General features: G+C 41.8%; 1 protein-coding gene across 1 annotated transcript in view; it reads right to left on the bottom strand.

Moving 5' to 3' along the window:
* The window catches only part of EEFSEC (eukaryotic elongation factor, selenocysteine-tRNA specific), a 104907-nt gene extending 86900 nt beyond the window's left edge, over positions 1 to 18007 (bottom strand). Inside the window, exon 1 of the mRNA XM_030501018.2 lies at positions 17528 to 18007. Coding sequence (XP_030356878.1) covers positions 17528 to 17804 — 277 coding nt within the window. The 5' untranslated portion in view covers positions 17805 to 18007. The remainder of the gene's footprint in view (positions 1 to 17527) is intronic.
* Positions 18008 to 20727: the final 2720 nt, after the last annotated feature.

Here is a 20727-nt window from a genome sequence, read left to right as displayed (position 1 = left end):
AGAGTCCGCCTGCATAGGCGGATACTGTACAAAGTACAAAGGGTCAAGAAGTTGTTCTCGAAGGGAACCCCAGCTTTGACCAGGAGCCATAACAGCTTGCCCAGAAGGCAAACGTGCAATGGCATCAAGGCTGTAGAACTCAGAAACACTTGGTCATCACCTGCACTGAGAGAATGCTACGGATAGTTTGAGAATGTCAGTCAAGGAAGAGCAAATCTCATTGTGATTAACAATCACATGGAGGGGGAAGAACAAGGAACAAAGAAAAAACCCACTACAACAGTAAGAAACATGCCTATTTCAGTTCAAATCTCCTACACATCTCATACTTTCAATTAGAGCTTTGCTTCTCTGTCAAGCAGATCCATCTAGAATGACTGAAAGAGCTACCAATATCTAGTGGGAAGGTAAAAAAGACAGACTACCTCAGGTCACCAGGACTATATTAAATTTAGCCAGAGTCATCTGTACCTTGGAGCATGGGGAACCTCAATTTTGATGCAAGTCTTTTGATTTCTGACAGTAACACAGAAAACTGGTGCACTTATTCCTGCTGCAGCAAGTAACCAAATGGAAAAATAAAGACAGAAGAACAATTATGTGACTCCTTCTGCCAGGGACTTCAACACACAACTCCATCCATATGCAAACTGGGAAATTCATTCAACTTCATGATATACAATTTTAACTTCCAAACCTCACCATCTCCAGAAGCCAACAAAAATTATACCCCTTACAAGAACAGCAGTGCTGGATCAAGGATGAAAGATACATCCATGTAAAAACAAAGTAAGGCTGTCCTCAAGAAAGACACTATGCAAACTATCTCAGTTTTTGTGCCAAGTTTTATTTCAAGCACCTGCATCACTACACAGCAACAGCAGTACAGCACATGGAAAGAAAGAAATATCTACAACAAATCAGTCCCAAACAATTAAATGAAGGATGCCGGCTCTGGGAAATAGGATACTTTCATTCCCTGCACTGTGCACAAATAATCAGACCCAAAGTAAGCAGGAATATTTTGGAAAATAAGTTTTTCTGGACACAGAGTAGCCAGCAGTCAGTTAACCTGCCTTGCTGCAGTGCTGAGCAATGGGTGCCTTGTTAACCTATGCATTTCAGATGAAGAATAGTTGAAGAGTTAACGTTGCCATTAAATTGTTTTTGCTGAGGTTTTAAGAGTTAATACTGTGCTACCAAGGAAGGTTTTTAACATGCATAACCACTGCAAACTTATCACTTGAAACCAAACTGAAAGCAGCGATCTATTTGTTTATTCTCAGATTGCTTTAAGGGAGTTTTCAGTATTCACAAAGGCTGTAACTTCCCTTTGAGTCAAAGATAAATTTGAGTCACCACTCAAATTCTCACAGAGATTTATTTTGCAGTCAGTTCTCTGGCCTTCAGTCCATGGCAGACACCAGGCCCTGCCTAACCCTTCAGTATCACATCATGACAACAAGCAGTATCCTACAGAGGTGGTCATTCCACTAAGTCACATTACATTGTGCCATAGAATCCTCTCCCAGGAAGCCACTACTGAGCATATGGTCCCATTTCATGCCTCCTGCCAGGCCAACAGAAGGGCTTTTGACAGTGATTTTGATTTGCAAATATTTTGATTTGCATTTCTGCTGACTGGGATTGCACCAGATCCACGCCTCACTGCAGAGTAGTCCTAAGGGTCAACAGTCATGTAAATCCCACATCCCAGTATTTCAGAACAAACCAAACTGTATCAGGCTGGATCCACTATCTACATTGCCAACACGACAAAGCACTCCAGGTACTGCAGGTCATATGTTATTTGTGTTTCATATTAATGCACTCTCCATATAATTAATAAAAGTTCACTATAATATAAAAGGTGATGCTCACTTTAAAGGAGGAAAGCAGTGCAGAGTTCAATTACTAAATAAAACTAGACACAATACTTGCCAAGATTAGAGTTTATACTGTATTAAGAGGGGCTGGGATTTAATGATCTATAACCACACAGAGATAAGAGACAGTAGCAATGCTTGAGTAAATGTTTTCAAAGGTACCAATAGGCGAGAAGGTGAAAAGCTAAGGCATCATGATTTATAAACAGATGATCTTACAAAAAGATCTGGCAGCAGCATAAGTGCTGTAAAAGATACTCCAAATTTCACTAGCAGAGTATTAGCTTAAAAAAAAAAAAAAAAAAAATTTTAAATGCTTTGAATTATTTACTTTTTAAAAAAGATACTTGTGTGAATTAAGTTTTGCAACCAACTAAGGAGTAAATATAGATGTGGTCTGAGCTTGTCCTGGTTTGGACCTTAACCCCACAAGCTCCTTTCAAGTTCATTCCCCTGAGGCTGCATGGACACAGCTCACCCAAGCGGGCTCCGAGTTGCCACTGCTATGAAGCCACGGGCATGCACAGCACTTCAGATGAGCACAGGGCAAAGGCCTGGCTCCAGAAAGCTCACAGGCTGAATTTAGTTGCTCCCCAGCGTAATGAAAACGTTTTCATCTTGGACAGAGCCAGGTTATTTTATTGTTTCAAGTTTTATACTTAGAAGAGTGTAGATCTGGCAAAAGGAACATACTGAAACCATCAACATACAAACCCAGTCCTTTTATCTCAAAAACCCTTCATAATTAAAAGAGAAAAGTCTTCTATTGGGTATTTTGAAGAAACTCAGAAAGTGAATTTGTTCAACACAACTCTGCACAGTAATTCCATAGTACAGCTCAAACACGATAGAAGAACTTGCTTAGATTATCATAGATATTTCAGAATAATTCAGAGGAAGTCCTCCAGCATTTTCTCTAGGATGAATGAACAACTGAATAAAATACAAGTGTTGACTCAAAGGTACAGGCATTTTTACAAGTCGTAGTGGCAGCTTGAGTTAACTAAGTTTGTGAGCAGTAGTGCCTGTTGTTACGTAAAACATCACTGAAGATCTAAACCTTCATTAAGACCAGAGCTGTGCTTCTGTGATCAAGACAAGCATCAGAAGATAAAGCATAAGAGGAGTGACTAGCGCATCCCAGATCTGCATCCTATATTCACCCTCCTGTGTTTCATTTGATAATCAAGAACCATTTCTCTCCCAAATCTAGATTTTCAAGCTAAAACAGAGGCTGACAACATCACTAGGGAAGTGGGAAGAAAGCCTACAGCAAACAAAGTCTGCTCAGAATACACATCACTGCCAAGCTCCTGTGACCAGCTCTTGGGAATGCTGGCACTGCCCAAGTTATTCAATGGAAATACACAACAAACAGCCTAAGAACCTTTGCTGCATAAACAAGAACATAATATGGAGTGAAAAGCAGTAACATTTCTACTCGAAAGTTCCTGTAAATCTGCATTTCACTGCTTAAAAATGCACCATGTAACCAGCACTTTTCAAGAGACCACTCACTAGACACAGCTGAAATTTGGGAGCAGCAGGCACAGCTCTAAGCCCTTGCTACCTCACTGGGATGGGCTCTAGAAACGAAGCACCCACAAAGCCCAGCAAAATCATCTGCACTTCCTAAACTGACCTCCACTATACAACTCCTCAGGTGACTAGGAGAAGAAATTCCTAAGCAAGAATGTAAAACGGTACCAAAAGTGCATCAAAGATATCTACAGATTAAACACTTCCCTCTTCACAAACCCATTCATCAATGCTTTTGCCTTGTTTGAGCGGGTTTTTATATTAACTATTACTTCTCACATTCTTTAGGTCTTGTTTCCCTTCATATCTTCCAGGGTCAGAGAGAACAATAGATTGGAAATTAAATGTTCTGGCAGTGAGAACTGGAACTGCACAACAAGGTATGGAAAACTCAAGAGTGAGAATTTAATTTCAAATGAACTTAAATAAATACGCTCCATGTGTTATCAAGCCACTTCAGTCTTCACAAACGATGGAGACGAGTGCTGTTGAAGAACCATATAATAATAAAGAGAAACACAAAGGAACTTTATTGAGTATATTCTTACTGACAATTTACTATAGACTTAAATACTGTTGAAAAATTTCATTAAAGTACTTCCAATAAATTATTTTATTATGTTTAAAATGTCACAGTTAATTTTTTTCTCCAAGTCAAATTATCTTGCCATTTTGCAAAAACATAATATAGAAATAAAGTGTACGAAGAGGAAAAAAGGTAAGTGATGTAGGTACAGAGAATAAAATAGTCTTTAATGACTGGTCTACATGGAAGTAAAAACATAGACAAAAAATCACATAAATTGGTATTTTTTTCCTCCCTTAATAAAGTAATAATGGCATGCATTTACATGCCTTTTGCCTTGAGTGTCCTGTTAAACAAAGTACACAAGGAATGGGGGCAGTCCCCATGTTTTAAATGTACAGTGTTCTCCAATGCTCAGAAAAACAAGAGTTAAGTGTACAATGAGATTTGCCTCTCACAGAGCTGGATGCTGTTGGCTCAAGGAAAATTAAATCACAGCATCTCAGAGTACATAAATTTTAGGCAGGGCTTTACCAGCAAAATAAAGGTTTTGACGTCTGTAGTATTAAGAGAAAGCAGCAACACGCAATTCCCTCTGCAGCAGCACCAGGCAAACCAGCTTGTTTCATTTCAGCTCTGTAAGGAACTAGAAACTCCATTTGTATGCTCAATATGTTCAATATTGTATGCTCATGTATGTTCATGTATGTTCAATATGGAAACAAACTCCATATATCATCTAAAAACATACAAACAAAACCCACGAAACAAACAGAAGCAAAGCAAAGGTGGGTTATCAACAACCCTACGTCCCTGCCACAAACCACTCCATCTCCCACACCACCAGTGCCTACCCAGATTTAATCCTGATCCAGTTAGGATAGGATGTTTTCTATTTAACAAGGGCACCTTTTAACGGTATCGAGATCATTTTCTCCTCCCTTACTTGTACAGCAAAGAACAACATAGAAATATCAAGAAATCACTCTTCAACCCCATTTCCCCTTGCATCATCCCTCCTCTTTTCATTCTCTCCCACTCCCCTTAAAGAAAAACGATCTTTTAATTCATTTGTGAAACTGCCAGCTTACGAAGACAGGGAAAACCCCATTCTAACTACAAGACTCCGGATCAGTCCCTGACACTGCTTATTCCCCTGCACCTGGAAGAGGGGTACCATGAACCGCTGACATCCAGACAACACAAAGCCTGGAGACGGACCTCGGAACAGAAGTTCTCAAAGTCCCGAGGGACAAAAACCCTTGTATTTTCCACTTTTCTTCATGAAAAATCAGGTAAGATTATCATCACAAACAATGCCAAGGCTATCAAACTCTCCCTGCTGCTTTCTTGCATGTTCTTACATGGCAAGAAAAAAACCTCATCTGCTGAAATTGCGAAGCATCAGCCAAATCCAATAAACCAACGCTATCTCTGACTGTAAATGCATCACTAAGATAAATGAATGCATAATTGAGGAGTAGTAATCACTGCTTAATGAAATGCTGAAATCACCAAGAAAGAATACAGCCACGGTGATTAAAGCTCCATTTTTTTTGGTTGCTCAGAGCTAAAAAGAAGTAGAAAGAGAGATTACAACAGGGGCATTGCAAATACTCTGCAGCAATCGTGACCACTTAGCAGCAAACCATATTTTCCAGACATATTTAATTTAGGAAAGCTGGCTTGATGGGCTGTTTTGCTAACCTACTACAAAGTTATGTTTGCCACCTCAGAGTTAGCACCTGAGCATCCTGTATGTCAATCGTGACTGTTCAGCACACAACCCTCTGGTTATGACAAGTTCCCATAAATGTACTGTTCGGCTGGGCTGCTCTTGACTGCTTTTACTACATCTACACTGCACTGTGCTTCTGACCCCTAACTGATTTCACTTTTTGTTAGGGAACAGCAGACCCCACTTTAGCATCCTCTCAGCAGAAATACATCTCTCATGCACAGAACTCATTTATTCCACTTCTGAACAGTGTGTAAAAGGGAACTTGGACTTGGACAAAAGTACCCATCTTTCACAGAAAGTAGAACAGCTTCCAAACAGGACAACAACATGCCCAAAACACATCCTGAAGTTTTTCAGCATCCAATAAAAACAGTAACTACAGTTGCATTTAAGATGCTATGAAGTTGTTGGCTCTCCAATACAAAGTGAAAATGCTGCTGAAATATTCCATGCTGCTAAAATAAATAGTAGGCAGCTTAAGCTCAGAAATTCTTTTAACTTTGTTCAAATTGTTCTTTCATGAGCCCATAAGTTACTGCAAACAGGTTTAAAACGGTATGTGTGACTTTTGAAAGTGTCAACTGATTTAAAACTTAGATTAGTTAATTCAGGTTTTACTTGGGATTGACTCAATTATACACAAAAAAAAATTTCCATAAACCTGGTATCACTTTATGTGACCTACAGTTTTCCCAGCTATGGTTTACCGCTGCCTTACTGGGACAAAAATAAAGACCTTTAAAATTCAAAAGGAAGAGAAACAAGAACAGTAACCAAAATAACTTGCAAGGAGTGCATCAATTTTGACGACGTTTCCAAACAAACTGTTCTTTTAAAACAAGTTCAGGACTGGCTGGTTTCTCGGAGTGGGTCAGTAAGGGAAAGGACAGTGGGGCTTGTGTTTAAAAAACAACAGTTAAATTTATTTTCACATTTGATTTGTTTGGCTTTAAGTTACAACAAAGAAAAACAGAGAAAACATTAAACCCCACAAAGGCAGCTGTTTATTCTGGTAATAGCCAGCGCTATCTCCTACAGTAAATAAAGCTTCAAAACAAAAAAACACATTTAGGGACACATCATGAAAAAACACCCAAGCACCCACCCACAAGCTGCTGGTGGACACAGTTCAGTAGTGAATGTGCATCTCGAGATGGGCTTGCTATAAAGGCTGCATTTTCAGCCATGGTTTGGGGGGTGGGGGTTTTTTGGGTTTGGTGGGTTTTTTTGGGTTTTGGTTGGTTTTTTTGGTTTTTTTTTTTTTTTGTTTTTTTTTTTTTTTTTCAAGAATTTAAGCTTCAGTTCAAAACTTTTTACTTTCCCTTGACCAAACAGGTATTTTCTCCATGCAAAGCTTGGTACAGACCGATTGAACCAAGCACCCTTTTTATATTGCCCCGAGATGCACTATACAGCACCAGAGAGCAGCAAATCTCTTCCCAAATGGGATTCCAGTTCAACAGCCATACTGGACAGAAAAGTGAGCATGTTACTGGGTACCACAACGCACACCAGAGAGCAGAGGGAGGGCTCAGTGACAAACCCACAAGGAGACATCCATACATAAGGGTAAATATTATCAACATTTCAAGGTTCTTTCACTATGGATTTATACCTATACAGACACATGCATATAATTTTGGTGTAAAAACCTGCCTTTCAGGCTTTAAGGAGTTTTTCAAATGAGGCATATTATCACATTATTTCAAGTTAAAATATTGCCAGACAGCAGCCAAAGTTTCAGTGCTCTCTGCCCAAAGCTCTTGTCTTCGGTGAACAGTGCTGCTGACACTCAGGGGTTATTTGTTGTTGTATTTTTTTAATGCTCTAAGCTGAACATCCATCATCTCGCTGAGATCAGGGAAAAGATTCTGATGCTGAGTGCTTCTAAGAATGACAATGTTTTGTGGTTTCTTTAGACTTCAAATGCAGCCTAGACTCTCAATTTTAAGTACTATTTGAATCGCTTTGCTTATTCTCTGACAAAGAGCATGCTGGTCAGTTCTTCTGTCGTCTTTCAAGGATACCTAATAAGTTAGGGTACAAACTCAAAAAAATTTGTACTTAATGCACAGTACATGATTTTGTTGTAAATCTTCAAAGAACTTAGAGAAGACTATAGTTCTACAGTTGCATTAATATAGAACTGCACAATAAAGTCAAATAACACAGAATGTTTATCTGATTTTTTTCCAATCCATCAGCAACACCAATGCCCATGTATATCCCACTTTCGCAGGATCAGGCAAATACTTCTATAAAATTGTGTGCAATTCTTTTTCATACCCCAAAGACACTGTGGCTGCCCCATCCCTGGCAGTGTTCAAGGCCAGGTTGGACAGGGCTTGGAGCAACCTGCTCTAGTGGAAGGTGTCCCTGCCCATGGCAGGGGGTTGGGACTGGATGAGCTTTAAGGTCTCTTCCAACACAAACCAGTCTGGGATTCTACAATTCACATTTATGTTTGGTTCCTCCACAACCAACACTACCACACGGGTGCAATCCTTAAGATACTGATCACCATCAGCAAACACTGCAGTGGTAGGTTGAACATGGCACTTGCTGAAAGGAGCCCTTTGCGGTCTGAGGGAGACACGAGTCCAGCACCGCTTCTCGGCTGCACCAAGTTAGGAGCTTGCCTTCAAAATAGATCATTCGCAGAAACCTACCTTGACCCATATTTACTACTTTTCCTTCTCTATTCCAACAGATGCTGAAAACACAAAAGTGGCTGCTGCTCTCTGAAGGATGGGGATGATCTAACAGCGGGTGACAGCCGAGCGAACAGCACACACCCCAGGCAGGACTGAGGCATGCCACTATTCCCTTACATACATACTCTCAGCCACACTTTAAATCATTTCACATCCTAGAATGTCAGCGTGGATAACCACTGCCAGAACACGACACAGAATCCCCCCAAGTCAACCACAGGTTCAGGTAATCATGACCTCCCTTTTTACAACATAAATGCATAATTTCCGCACCACTCTTTGATGAAGGGACCACAGACTTAAAAAGAGGAAACAATTACAGTCATTAGAATTTCACCCAAGCATGAGATTTAATCTCAGGCCATGGTCTTGCCAATGGCTGTGGGGGTCTCAGTGGAGACAAAATTGCTCTGTGGGAGAAAAAATGCCTCGATGATGACATTAGTCAGCAAGAGAGACCGAGCTTTGTCTTCCATCCAACAGCACAGTCAAATACAAGGAAACCATTTTCCCTCCCCCTCTTCTTGATCCTAAAAAAGAAAACTACAATAATTTTGTTTCTTTCTCTGAACTGCAGTTTTTGCATGCTCTGGAAACATTCCTCTCCAAAGCAATGCTGCAGGAAGGGAAGTCTTTAAGAAAAGTAGATTTAAACACGAATAAACAACTATGACAGAAAACATTTCCCCCTTGCCCATTCCAGTTAATGTAATTGGATAGTTCTATAGTTTTCAGATGCGTCTATAGCTTCTCCTTACCAAACAGGTTCTCAAAGACCATTTCAAATTTTACATATACAAAAGAATCATCTGTAAAATATGCTCACCTGCTGTACAATGCATCTAATGGAAATAAAAAGCAGGTGAAACTTTGCTGAACTAATCCACAATTAAAGAGATGTGTGAGTAGCAGCTACTCTTATATGCCAACCACATGCTGCACCCCAAATAAGACCCAAAACAAAGGGAAACTTTGGCACAGGTGACAAGAAAATTCTACAGGAGATTGGATTAAATTCACTTTACTAGTGCTGCAGGAAAAGCAAACCTGCAGTGGACAAACCAGGATCCTTTGATGGCATGAGGTAAAATTAGGTGTTAAAAAAAAAAAAAAAAAAAATCATAAGCCCAAATGAATCCTCTCTTCTCTGGAACCTGGGGTGAGGGGACTGGATTCTTACCTGGGTCGCAAACTTGGATTTTTCACTCCTGTTTATCATCCCTTACCCCAATACTCCTGAACACCATTTATTTCTGTTTAAGCTTCCTTTTCTTTCACTATTCACAAACTTATTCTGTTGTTACATTCAACATCTATATATATATGTGTGTGTGTATAATACATTTGTTTGGTCACAACCACTCCTAGTGCTAGTAATGCTGATAATTACAATCTAATGCAGAATTAATCAGCTTAAGTTTGAAACAGAGATCATAATTCAAATTGGAAGCCAACACCAACCATTTCTTGTTCACTTGAAGAGATTAGATAGGCTGCGCAAGAACATTTTAGTAGAATAACTGATAAGGAGATGGGAAATACGAATTATTGGTATTTATTTAGCCTGTAACACTTTTTGGAAGCAAACAGTTTAAAGGAAACACTTCGGAATGGCTATTTAATCTGAATTTTACAGATAGCACAGAATATTTTCTGGCAGAATGCACAGTATCTTTGCAATCACAGCTATCACACGAGCTGCTCCAGCCTGTCTTTCCTGGAGCTCTCGCTCAGTTTGCTGTTACGAGCTGTGACCCAGAAAACACAATGCAATCAAGAATCCAGCTGGAAAGTACCACCACAGAACATGTGTCCCTGCTCTCCAGCTTGCCAAGCCAACCTTGGGGTGCCCAGACAGAAAACAAGCTGTCATGCAGAGAAACAATTTCTTATTTCACTGAATGGACGATAACACCACCAACGTTGGGGTTGGTTTGTTCACTTTGCCAGAGGACCTGTCCCGTGTCTGCCTTATAATTATAACCCACGTATTTCCACCTGCATTTTGTTTCTCTAGGGGGTTTGATAAATGGTACCTCACAACAGTTACCAGAGAACACACATTATTACTTCTAGTGCAAACAAAATAAAAACAGAGAAAAATTAAGGAAGCCAAGTCCATGGCTCCATCACACTAAGCTAGCTATCAAAAGGGGGTTCTATACATAAGCAACATATCATTCAACTTATATCTAGCATCTACTAATTGAAGGCAACTTCTAAACAGAGCTGTAAAATAAATACAGTAAAACCTTAGGAAGCCAGTTTGTTGACTAGCAGACCACTGAATTGCTAAATTGGACTATTTAGCAAGCAAACGGATCTATCATCAGGAAAAATGCTGCTTTGAAAAATGTGCTTTAAATTTATTTTGACAAGGGTAATTTTAACTATAAACATGCTTCATATTTTACAGCAAGTTGTTCTATATTTTATGAAGGCATTTATAAGGCTTCACTACATTAGCCAATGTTTGAAAGCATCTAAAAATGGATTAATAAAGCTTGACCACTCTCACAGACATCTTACAAGATAATTTCAAGCAAGAAGAAAATACGAAGCAAAAGTGAAATGAAAGGGCATGTGGTTATTTGATGAATGGTTGCACACAGCATGATGGAACAAAGAAATTCTGTTTTTAAATCAATAGAAGGAATGATCAAAACAGGCTCAGTCAGCACCATTACAGGGCTTGGTTATTATGTTTTCCTGAGAAGCTGTCAAGTTTGTGTCAAATAACAACTGTGAATTAGCACAGTTTTGCTGTATACAAGCAAGTATGCACACAACTGCTCCAAAGCTGGGGAGAAAGATTCTCCTGTATTAGCAAGAGACAATTTCACATTCAAACAAGGTTCCATTCAGCCACTCCTGTTTACAATCTATGTTTATGATTGGAAATTCAATTATAAATCACATCTCTACGACAAGATATGTGCAATTAAGGGGGTTTATTTTTTAACCGACCACAGGAAACAGCACATTTCTGCAGGATTCTAACAAGAAGTAGAAGACAATAAGATTATTCACTATAACTTTTTATATCAGAAGATAATGGCTCTCTTGCTTCTTTTCCTTTTCTGGGTTGAAAAGTTTAAGACTGTTCCACTTTGCTCTCTAGCATTACTTCAGAGATGATGTATAGTTCAGGAGGGTTTTGGACCTGTGGAACTTTAGTAGGGAGATAACCTTCAAGTCAAAAAAGCAGAAGAGAGCATAGAATAGAAATCGTCGTAGCCAAGTAGACTAGTCTTGCAGCCACATCACTCAAAAAAAACATTAATACACACAGAAATCTACTATATTTCACACAACAAACTCCATATAGCACAGAAGTGCTTCAAAATAGATTGAGTACAACTACCTTGCTTTTGCTCAGTTATTAAATTACAAGGGGAGATGGGTTAAGAAATAATGTGCACACCAAATTCCACAGTTCTCACATTGCTGACTGCTTTACAGGTTAAACTAGATAACTTTCCATAAATGTAAAATCAAAAACTAGCCCTCTCTATGTGGTTGAAAAACAGTTGTTTCATCTCACCTGTGGTACTTGGTCTCATGTAATGTGTAACACCCCCCCATACGTTGTTGTTATTGCTTAAAGGTATAAAAGGCACTATCTGAGCTGCAGATGAAATAGGACTAACCTTCCTTAAAACACAGAGGATATTTGCTTTAGGAATGGGAAAATTAAGCCACAGTTGTGTTCCAACTCCTCTACTTAATTCCGTTTGAATTCAAAGGAAGGTCACTCACCCAGGCTGACCTGCTACCCCGAGCACTTACCATCAGGATCCACAGTGTGAGCAGACACTGCCCTCTTGTGCACTGCACTGCCCAAGAGACAGAGCTGCACTTTGGGGGCTGCTGAGGGGGATTTTTGAGCAGCAATATTTTTATACCAGCTGCCTTTTCTCTATGCATAGCTCCTCAATTTAAAAAGTGGCTTTCACTTTAAAATGTCAATAAAAACACTCCTTTAATTCATCAGACAAGTATCAGGCACCAGCCAAATTGCTCACAGTGAATTAAAACACTGGTTCAATTTCAATAGGAAAGGCTTTTCATTTACAGAAATCTGTTTATTTGCATTAATACAAATCAGTGTCAGCAATTTTCAAGCACCATGAACCCAATAAGTTTAATAGGGTTTAGAAAACATTCCCACCAGTGTTAGTTGAACTCTCTCAGCCCATGAGTACTCCCATTCCACAACACCAATCACTACATCAAGGCCTGTGAATAGGAATTACATGAGTTGTATTTTAGTATTTTTTCCACCAGCACAAGGTTCATTATTATGTTATTCTCACTTCAAACTGGCAGCCAAAGTCCTCAAGACCCTCCGTGACTTCCCTCTGACCAGAACAGCATCCACTGAGCCACCCAAGACACTCTTTTTCCAGGGAAGAACAGGTTTTCCTTCAACATGTCCACTCAAGACCAAGAGGCCTCCACATTAATTTAAGTCATATACATATATATACACCCTACAACTATAAAACACTACCTATTCACTCACCTGGAATGGAAAAAACAAGAACCTTCCTATTTTTTACCTACTTACAATTACCTGAAAGAAAGATGGAACCAGGAGGTGGCTGGTCTCTTCTCCCAAGTGAGAAGAGACAGGACAAGAGGAAACAGCCTCAAGCTGCACCAGGGGGCATTTAGACTGGATATTAGGAAACATTTCCTCACTGAAAGGGCAGTCAGGCATTGGAACAGGCTGCCCAGGGCAGTGGTGGAGTCACCGTCCCTGGAAGTGTCCACAAACCCTGCAGGTGAGGCCCTCAGTGACATGGGTTAGTGGTGGCCTTGGCAGCGCTAGGGGGAACAGTTGGACTTGATGATCTTAAAGCTCTTTTCCAACCTGGTTGACTCTACGATTCATAAAGGTATCAACAAGCAGAAGTTCACACCGATAGAAGTGTATTCTCACGACAGTAACGCAAAGGTAACCCCAAGTTCACAACCCTCTTAAAAGCTTACAATAAACTCAGCAAAGCATCTCATCTGTGATAGAAGTTGGGGAGGAAGGGGTTGTGCTATGTTAATCTTACAAATAATCTGCATCTGACCGAATTTGAACACTGGTAGCAAGACCACAGTCCCCTTGATCTCCCAAGACTGTTTTCATTGTACTCATTTGCATCAGCAAGACATGCTTTCGCTACGCTCATTTCCCCCTCCCCATGCTCTCGTGCAAGTTCAAAAGTCTCGGCCCCTCCGACGTATCAGGTATGAATTAATACCCTTCCTTAAGGGAACACAGCAGCAAAGTGGAAACAGACACTTGCAAGGCAGCTTTCTTTGAAAGGAACTGCAGGGACAAACAGTGACAATGAAGCTCCAGTTATAGAGTGAAGAGGTCGAAGGTTCAGACAGGCAGAAGGATTACAAAACTACAACTTGGACAGAATTCCATCCCCTTCCCAGTTTAGACAACCAGGGTCAAGCAGTAACTTTCCAAATAAAACCCTATGAGGCTACTCAGTCCTTTGAACTTCACAGGGAAAAAAAAAGAGACAATTTTCTTTTCTAGAAGTTCTTTTGAGGACCCATCTCAAAATCAAAGAGATAAAGGGCAGCTGACAACAGCTCACCTAAAACAAACACTGCAGCACCCGTGGCTACGTGGCGGAGCTGGGGGTGTAACAGTGTTCTGCTGGGCTCGGGTGCTGACCCCTCCTCGGGCACGACACAAACCACCAGCACAGAAAAAACCTGCTACTGCTTTAACTACTTTGCTACGCAAAGTGGTCTTAAAATGAAATCTGGGGATTGAATTTCTTCTGGCAGACTAACTCACCAAACCTCTCTGTGGGCATCCCTTGCTGCTGGGCTGGTTTGAGAAACAGTTCCAGACCCCACTGCATGCACAGGTTTGCAGAAAGCAAACATAAAAGCAACTCTTGTCTTCAACAACATTAACGTCAGCTTTGTGGAACATGAGAGTTGAAATTTAACAACAGAACAGAAGCTTATAAAACCCTGTAAGACTGTGACAGAAACTACCCCATCTCGGTATGAAGTGTTAACAGAATACCACTCTACATCTCTATAGCAATAAAGTACTAATGATTAAAATAGCAGCACTGCATTTTGTGGTCATTCCTTCAGTGTAGAAAATGAGCATAAGGCTGATGTGGGTGTTTCTTCATGTTTGTGACAAGCTAAAGCATTGACTCCTAAAATTCAGTTATTCGGGTTTGTTTTCTCTGCTTACTAGTCATCTACAAACAACTATAAACACAATATTTATCGTGCTGCTTGATACATGATAGACAAGATCCTGCTAGAGCATGGGAAAAGTCTTCAAATTATCCTAAAATAGAGTTTTGCTCTTGCTGTTCAAAAGCACAAGACAAAAAGAAATACATGACACAGCCCAAGCCATGCCACTATCCACAATGACTTAATACCTTCCTGCAGCAGCAGACACACAGGCATCTGCTGCTGAAGAATAAACCAGCATGGCTCAAAGTCATGATGGAGCAAGTCATTTATTCCATTCCAACCTTGACTATCACCTTCCAGCTAAAACTTTAAGAAAGCATCTGGGCTGGAACTGTGCAACATTTCCAATTCGCTGCATGCAGGTAAAGAAAAAAACACAACCATTTTTTGATTTCACATTTGATATGTTTTGTTTTCAAGGACAAGCTCTGCAAGAAAAATGTAGCCACACAGGATGAAATATGACTTCCATTTTCCATTCCATTTGGTTACTGCTCAAATATTCTGCATTCATTTTATCCTAACATAGTGTCTCCAAATAAGCATCTTGTGAGTGACTGTCAGAAGTATTTGCAAGGTCAAGTGCTACCTGGCATAGCATGACAAAAATGCAATACTAGAGTCAGCAATGAAAACAACACTTCAAGAATTAGCTACAGAACTATGTTAAAGAATGGTAAATAGTATTATTTAATCTGTAAGCAGATTTATCAGCTTCATACAGCAAAGGAATTAACCCTTAGAGCACTGTGGGAAGACAGAAAAGATGACAGAGAGGAGCTATTGCAGGACTTGATTTCAGAAAAGCAGCACTTTAGAGAGGTGTGAGAGATCTGAGGTGCAGAATAAGCACAGAAAGATAAAGCACTTTGCACTTTAAAAACTTATATAGAGAAAATCTGCAGTAACAGGAAAATCACAGATTCCATCAAGAAAAAAGTAGCAGCAAATCTGGTTGCACAGAAACATTTGGAATGGTGAACCCTGAACACTCATGATTAGGAACCAGATGAAAACAATCTAAATTTTTGCAGTTCACTACCTGGGAGGCTCAGCTTTCCATTTCTGAAGAGCTGGAAAAGCTGGCAATACTGAAATCCTGACACCTACCCACTGACTCCTGTTACACAAGATACACTTCAGTTTGAGTTTCACCAAATCACACTAAAAGTGCAAGCACCTAAAGAGTCCCACAGGCACAGATCAGGTTTTATCATCAAGGTTTCACCTTTTAAACCTGGTAGTAAAACAAAAAGGCATCCACTGTCAAGATACGCATATGCTATCAAGCAGGAAACTGGAATTTCTAACTCTTTAAATTAGTATTAACACAATACTGCATTTTCTCTACCACTCAATACATAGACTTGCAGTAAATCACACAAATCAAATGTTTTCACCAAGATACATAATCTGATATTTATAACTGGAACTAAGCAGGTTTAACACGCTTACATGTCTGAATTGCCACTTGTAAGGAACCACTTACTGCTGGGAAGAAAACTCTCTCATGCCATCTAGTCTGGGCCACTGGCCACATCTTTTCTGCTCCCAGCACAGCCTATCAATAAGTTAATCTGAATCATTTATTCAACTAATGTGGACAGCTGGGACTAAATGCTTTGAAGTCCTTCACAAAAACAATAGGAAGCAACAAGAAGTCTATGTATTAAGCAATCACCCCAGATAAGCGTTAAAGTGATATAAAAGCTGGTTTTCAAAGTTTTCCCATGTCCTCTTCATGAGGAAGTTCACCCCACTCAGATTAGTTGTTTCTGGCAAAAAGGAATGTCTAACTACAAGTTGGTCAGTACATCCAAGAAACCTTTGCCAAAGTAAACTTTGTTCTTTAGAAGCTAATCAGGTGCTCACAGTCACTTCAGAATGAGAGTTGAATGTAAAGCACAAAAATATCCTAAAAACCACAGGTTCGGGAAACAGAGCACTCAGCCACTGCCCCTCTGCAGCTGCGGGCACACGCCAACGGGCAGCACCGGGTGCTTCACTGCTGGTGAAATCGACAAATAAGTAAACGTTTATGATCCTGTGCAAAAGAAACACAAACACCGCATCAGCTGCTGCTAACAAATAACACAGCTGCCCAAAGGGGGTTCATTCATGAAAAGCAACGTGGCCTGCACCTCGCTCTGAGAAGAAACACACGCTACAGCACAGAACCACCACCCGGCTGGCACTAAACACTGCCAGGGTCCCTGTAGCCGCAGTTTATCAACTCAAGATGACTACAAGCAGCCTGTAGCTGCCAGTCTCACATCCTCAACCGAACGCCAACCACCTCTTCAACTCCTTTCAGAGGAGATGGAAGGGGGAGATGTTATTTCTCACAGGACGAGGTGAACTCATTTTAAATGAGCTCTAATGCAAACCACATTAACCTTCTGACATCATCTACGAAGACTAGACTGGAAAGTTACTAAAATCCACAACATTCTTTCTAAATAGAAGGTTATCATGCTGGAACCGCCCAGGCTCTCCAAAAGTTCTGCACAGGCACTATCAGCGAGCACACCACTGCCCTCAACCACAGGGCATATCAAAGCGTGACAGCTTTAAACAAGCGGGAAAACACACACTCGCGTTGCCCTTAAATGCCACAAACAAGGTCTCCGTACAAACTTTTTTTTTTCCAAGTAAGCATAAGAAACCCGAGCAGACCTGGCACCACAGCGCACCCACTGAAATTTACCAACCGCTTTTCCACGCGAATCGCTGCTTTATTTGGAGCAATTACCACGTGCGGCAAAGCAGGAGACCCGTGGGAACCCGACCTCCGCCCCAGCCCTCCCTCGGCACCCGAGCCCCCGGGGCCTTGCCCGGCACCGCCGAGGCTCCCGCCGCGGCCGCGCTCCCCCCTTACCGCCGATGATGGTGCGGATGAGGGAGGCGTGCCCCGGGCAGTCGACTAGCGTGAACTGCAGCTCGCCGGGCCCCGGGCCCAGCTGCGGCGGCAGGGCGGTGCGCAGGCAGGAGAAGCCCAGGTCCAGCGTAATGCCCCGCGCCCGGCTCTGCGGCGCTCGGTCGAAGGCGGCGGTGGAGCTGGTGGTGCTCAGCGCCCGCGCCAGCGCCGTCTTCCCGCTGTCGATGTGTCCCAGGACCCCCACGTTCACGTTGAGGACACGGGGCACGGCAGCCATGGCGGCGCTGCACCCGACCGGTCCGTCCCAACAGCGCCCCTGCGGCAACGCGGGCCCCACCGCCGCCGTTCCGCGGTCCACCGCCTGAGCCCCGGGCAGCGGGAAAGCAGAGCCCGGCCCCGCCGCGGCCGCGGCGAGAGGAACGCGGGCAGCGGCCTCCAAGCGCTGGAACACGTGCTAAGTGCCGCGTTCACAGCGGGCGGGCGGACGGGTGCCGCGGAGGGGCTGCACACCGTGCGGCAGCCGCCAAGGGATGTGAACCACGGGCCGCGGCGGGCAGACAGCTCCACTCATCCCAATACCTCTCGTACAGCCCCGCTGCTCCAAAGTGCCTCACCCGAGCGAGGCCCTTATCGCGGTTTCTTGATGGCCGCACACGCCGCAGCTGAGCCCCCTCCCCAGGTGAGGCTCCTCAGGGCCCCAGTGCAGGAGGAAGGAGCCCCGGGAGGGGTTATTGCCGCTGCCCCGGGGCACCTGCGCTTTGCTCTCATCATGCCCACACTAATTAGTCACTGCAGGGCTGCGCCGCTCCGCCCGGTCCATCTTCGTTGCGCCTGCAGCGATACCTCCACCCTGGTCCCAGCTGCAAGTGCGGTGCTGAGGTTTGCCCTCCGGACATTGCAAATTGACATGAAAAAGCAGGTCAAGACTTGGATCATTTGCTCCCCTTATACTTCATCAACAATTTCGGGGTTTGCAGAATTCATTTTCCTGTAAAAGTTTGTGTGGTGTAAAAGTCATACCTTTAAGGGATTAAGAATAATCAAGATTATCAGTGGTAATGGAGAGCTCACCTGCAAACCAAAAAAACAAACAACCCCAAACAGGTAGATGAGCATTGGAGAGCACCTGGGAGGCCAGGCCAGGGCTCGTTTCACTGATTTAAGTCACCTGGCTTTACTGATAACCCAGATTACACACAGTGCCAAATGCATTACACAATAAACCTGAACACATGTGCTCTGCATTTTCAATAGTGACCACTGAGTAATCTTAAACACCACTTCAAATGACAACAGCTGTTTGCAAGCCAAGAAAACACAGGTGCCCAAGTAGACCAGACACACACTATATTCCAGTGATTTTTTTTATTTGGGAGCAGTGCCATTGCCCTTTTGGTCTCTCCAAGAAGTAATACACATTGCTGATAGTATTCAGCATTCACGTTTGAGTAATGAATGAGCCAGAAACATAAGATGACTTGCCTAAGGTTATTGTCTACATCATGAATGTAGTTTTTAGGCTTTGACACCAAACTCCAGGGTTTTTCTTACAGAGAAAGTTGTTTCATATAACAGCGCTTTCAGTGTGTGCAGAGCTTTAAAGCTGGGTACAAATTACAACTCCTTCCCAAGCACACGTAAGTCAAGATGACAGAGTCAATAACTCTGTGACATGAAAGAGAAAAAAATAGCTCTCCATGCTATTTTGGGACAACTGTCTCCCTAAAGCAGCAACATGAACTCACAAGGAGCACTGCCAACGCTGAGCTAGGCCGGTTATAACCAACTTCTTGAGCCGAACCGTTCAGCCTGATGGGAGCTCTGTCATAGGAGCCAAATAAAGCATAATGTCACTTTCCAGACCAAGTTCCCAGGCTTTGAATAGTTTCCTGTTAAATCATAAGGTTCATGTATGTTTCGTTGTCCTGAACGTCTCAATCTGTTACACCAATAAGTACTTGCAAAGTGAAGGGCAAGTATACATCTACTCCCATAAGAAATAACCCTATGCAGCTGTAATCCACACTGGTACCCCTGTATCACATTTCCTACCATTTCATTCCTTTTTTAACATTAATTATTAGATGACTTCAGAAGGAAGAAGTGGAAAAAGGTCTGATTCCTAACCCAAAGAAGACATTATCCAGAAGTCCCCCCAAAACACCTAAAATAACTGCCATTTTCAACAAGCTTTGACAAAGTAAATAGATCTAAAAGTTCTACAACTCAGCTGGCAGTGAGGTGAAGGAGATGCACACTCAGAGCATACCTGTCTCCAGGATTTGAGTCCATGGATCTAATTTTACAATCTATAACTTGAAGGCACAGCTCTTTGCAAGCTCAGGGTGCACATGGTACCTGTGAAATTAATACACTTAAATCACCAATAACGAGGAGAAATGAGATAGAGACATAAGCATTTCTATTCAGTGTTTAGAGAGGTCCATTCTGTTAGCTTAGAAAGTCTTAGAATTACAGATTTGGAAGTTAAGAGATGGCATTTGTTAAGATTCATCACTCCCATTGTTTTGATCAGGAGTAGGAAAAACCTTCCAGCTTCTTTTGCAGGAAAAAAAGAACAGAATGACACACACAGGCCTTGATATTACTAAGGAAGAGAAGGGAATGTGGCAAAATGAAAGGATCCCAACTTCCCCAGATTTTTCTATATACCTCACAAAGCAAGCAGTTTACAACATTTAGCTGTTTTCCTTGTTTTCCCCTTAATGCACCATTCCTTTTCCCAGTTGTTCTCTCCTGTACTGAATTTCTTCCTTAAAGAGTGTTCACTTTAATTGCTAAAGTTTATGGACTCATGGGAGAAAGGGCAGGAAGTCAGACTTTGGGGATAGGGTAAAAATGTAAAGGTCATTCACACACTTACACACACATAGTCTCCCTCACTCCAAAAATAATACACTATTTGACAGTTCCAGGATTCGGCATGTCCCATTGAAATTTGAAAGCTTATGTGAAACTGGGCCACGTCCCGTAACCTCAAACATTTAGTCTAAGAAAACAGCTCTCAAGTCTCCAGCTCCCACATCGGGTATCGCATGACGTCTGTGCCAAATAGGAGACCTCAAACAGGGGGGCAAAAGAAACGTTGGTAAAGTGAGTTGATTAAACCTGGGGAATAACAGCTCAGACTCTTAGTGACAGGTATTGTTTTTTCTGGTTAACTGGCTAGTGAAATATTA

This window comes from Strigops habroptila, chromosome 11 (assembly GCF_004027225.2).
Source record: "Strigops habroptila isolate Jane chromosome 11, bStrHab1.2.pri, whole genome shotgun sequence".
In the NCBI taxonomy this organism is placed as follows: Eukaryota; Metazoa; Chordata; class Aves; order Psittaciformes; family Psittacidae; genus Strigops; species Strigops habroptila.
The sequence above is the reverse complement of the archived record's forward strand: the minus strand, read 5'-3'. Positions and strand labels throughout refer to the sequence as shown.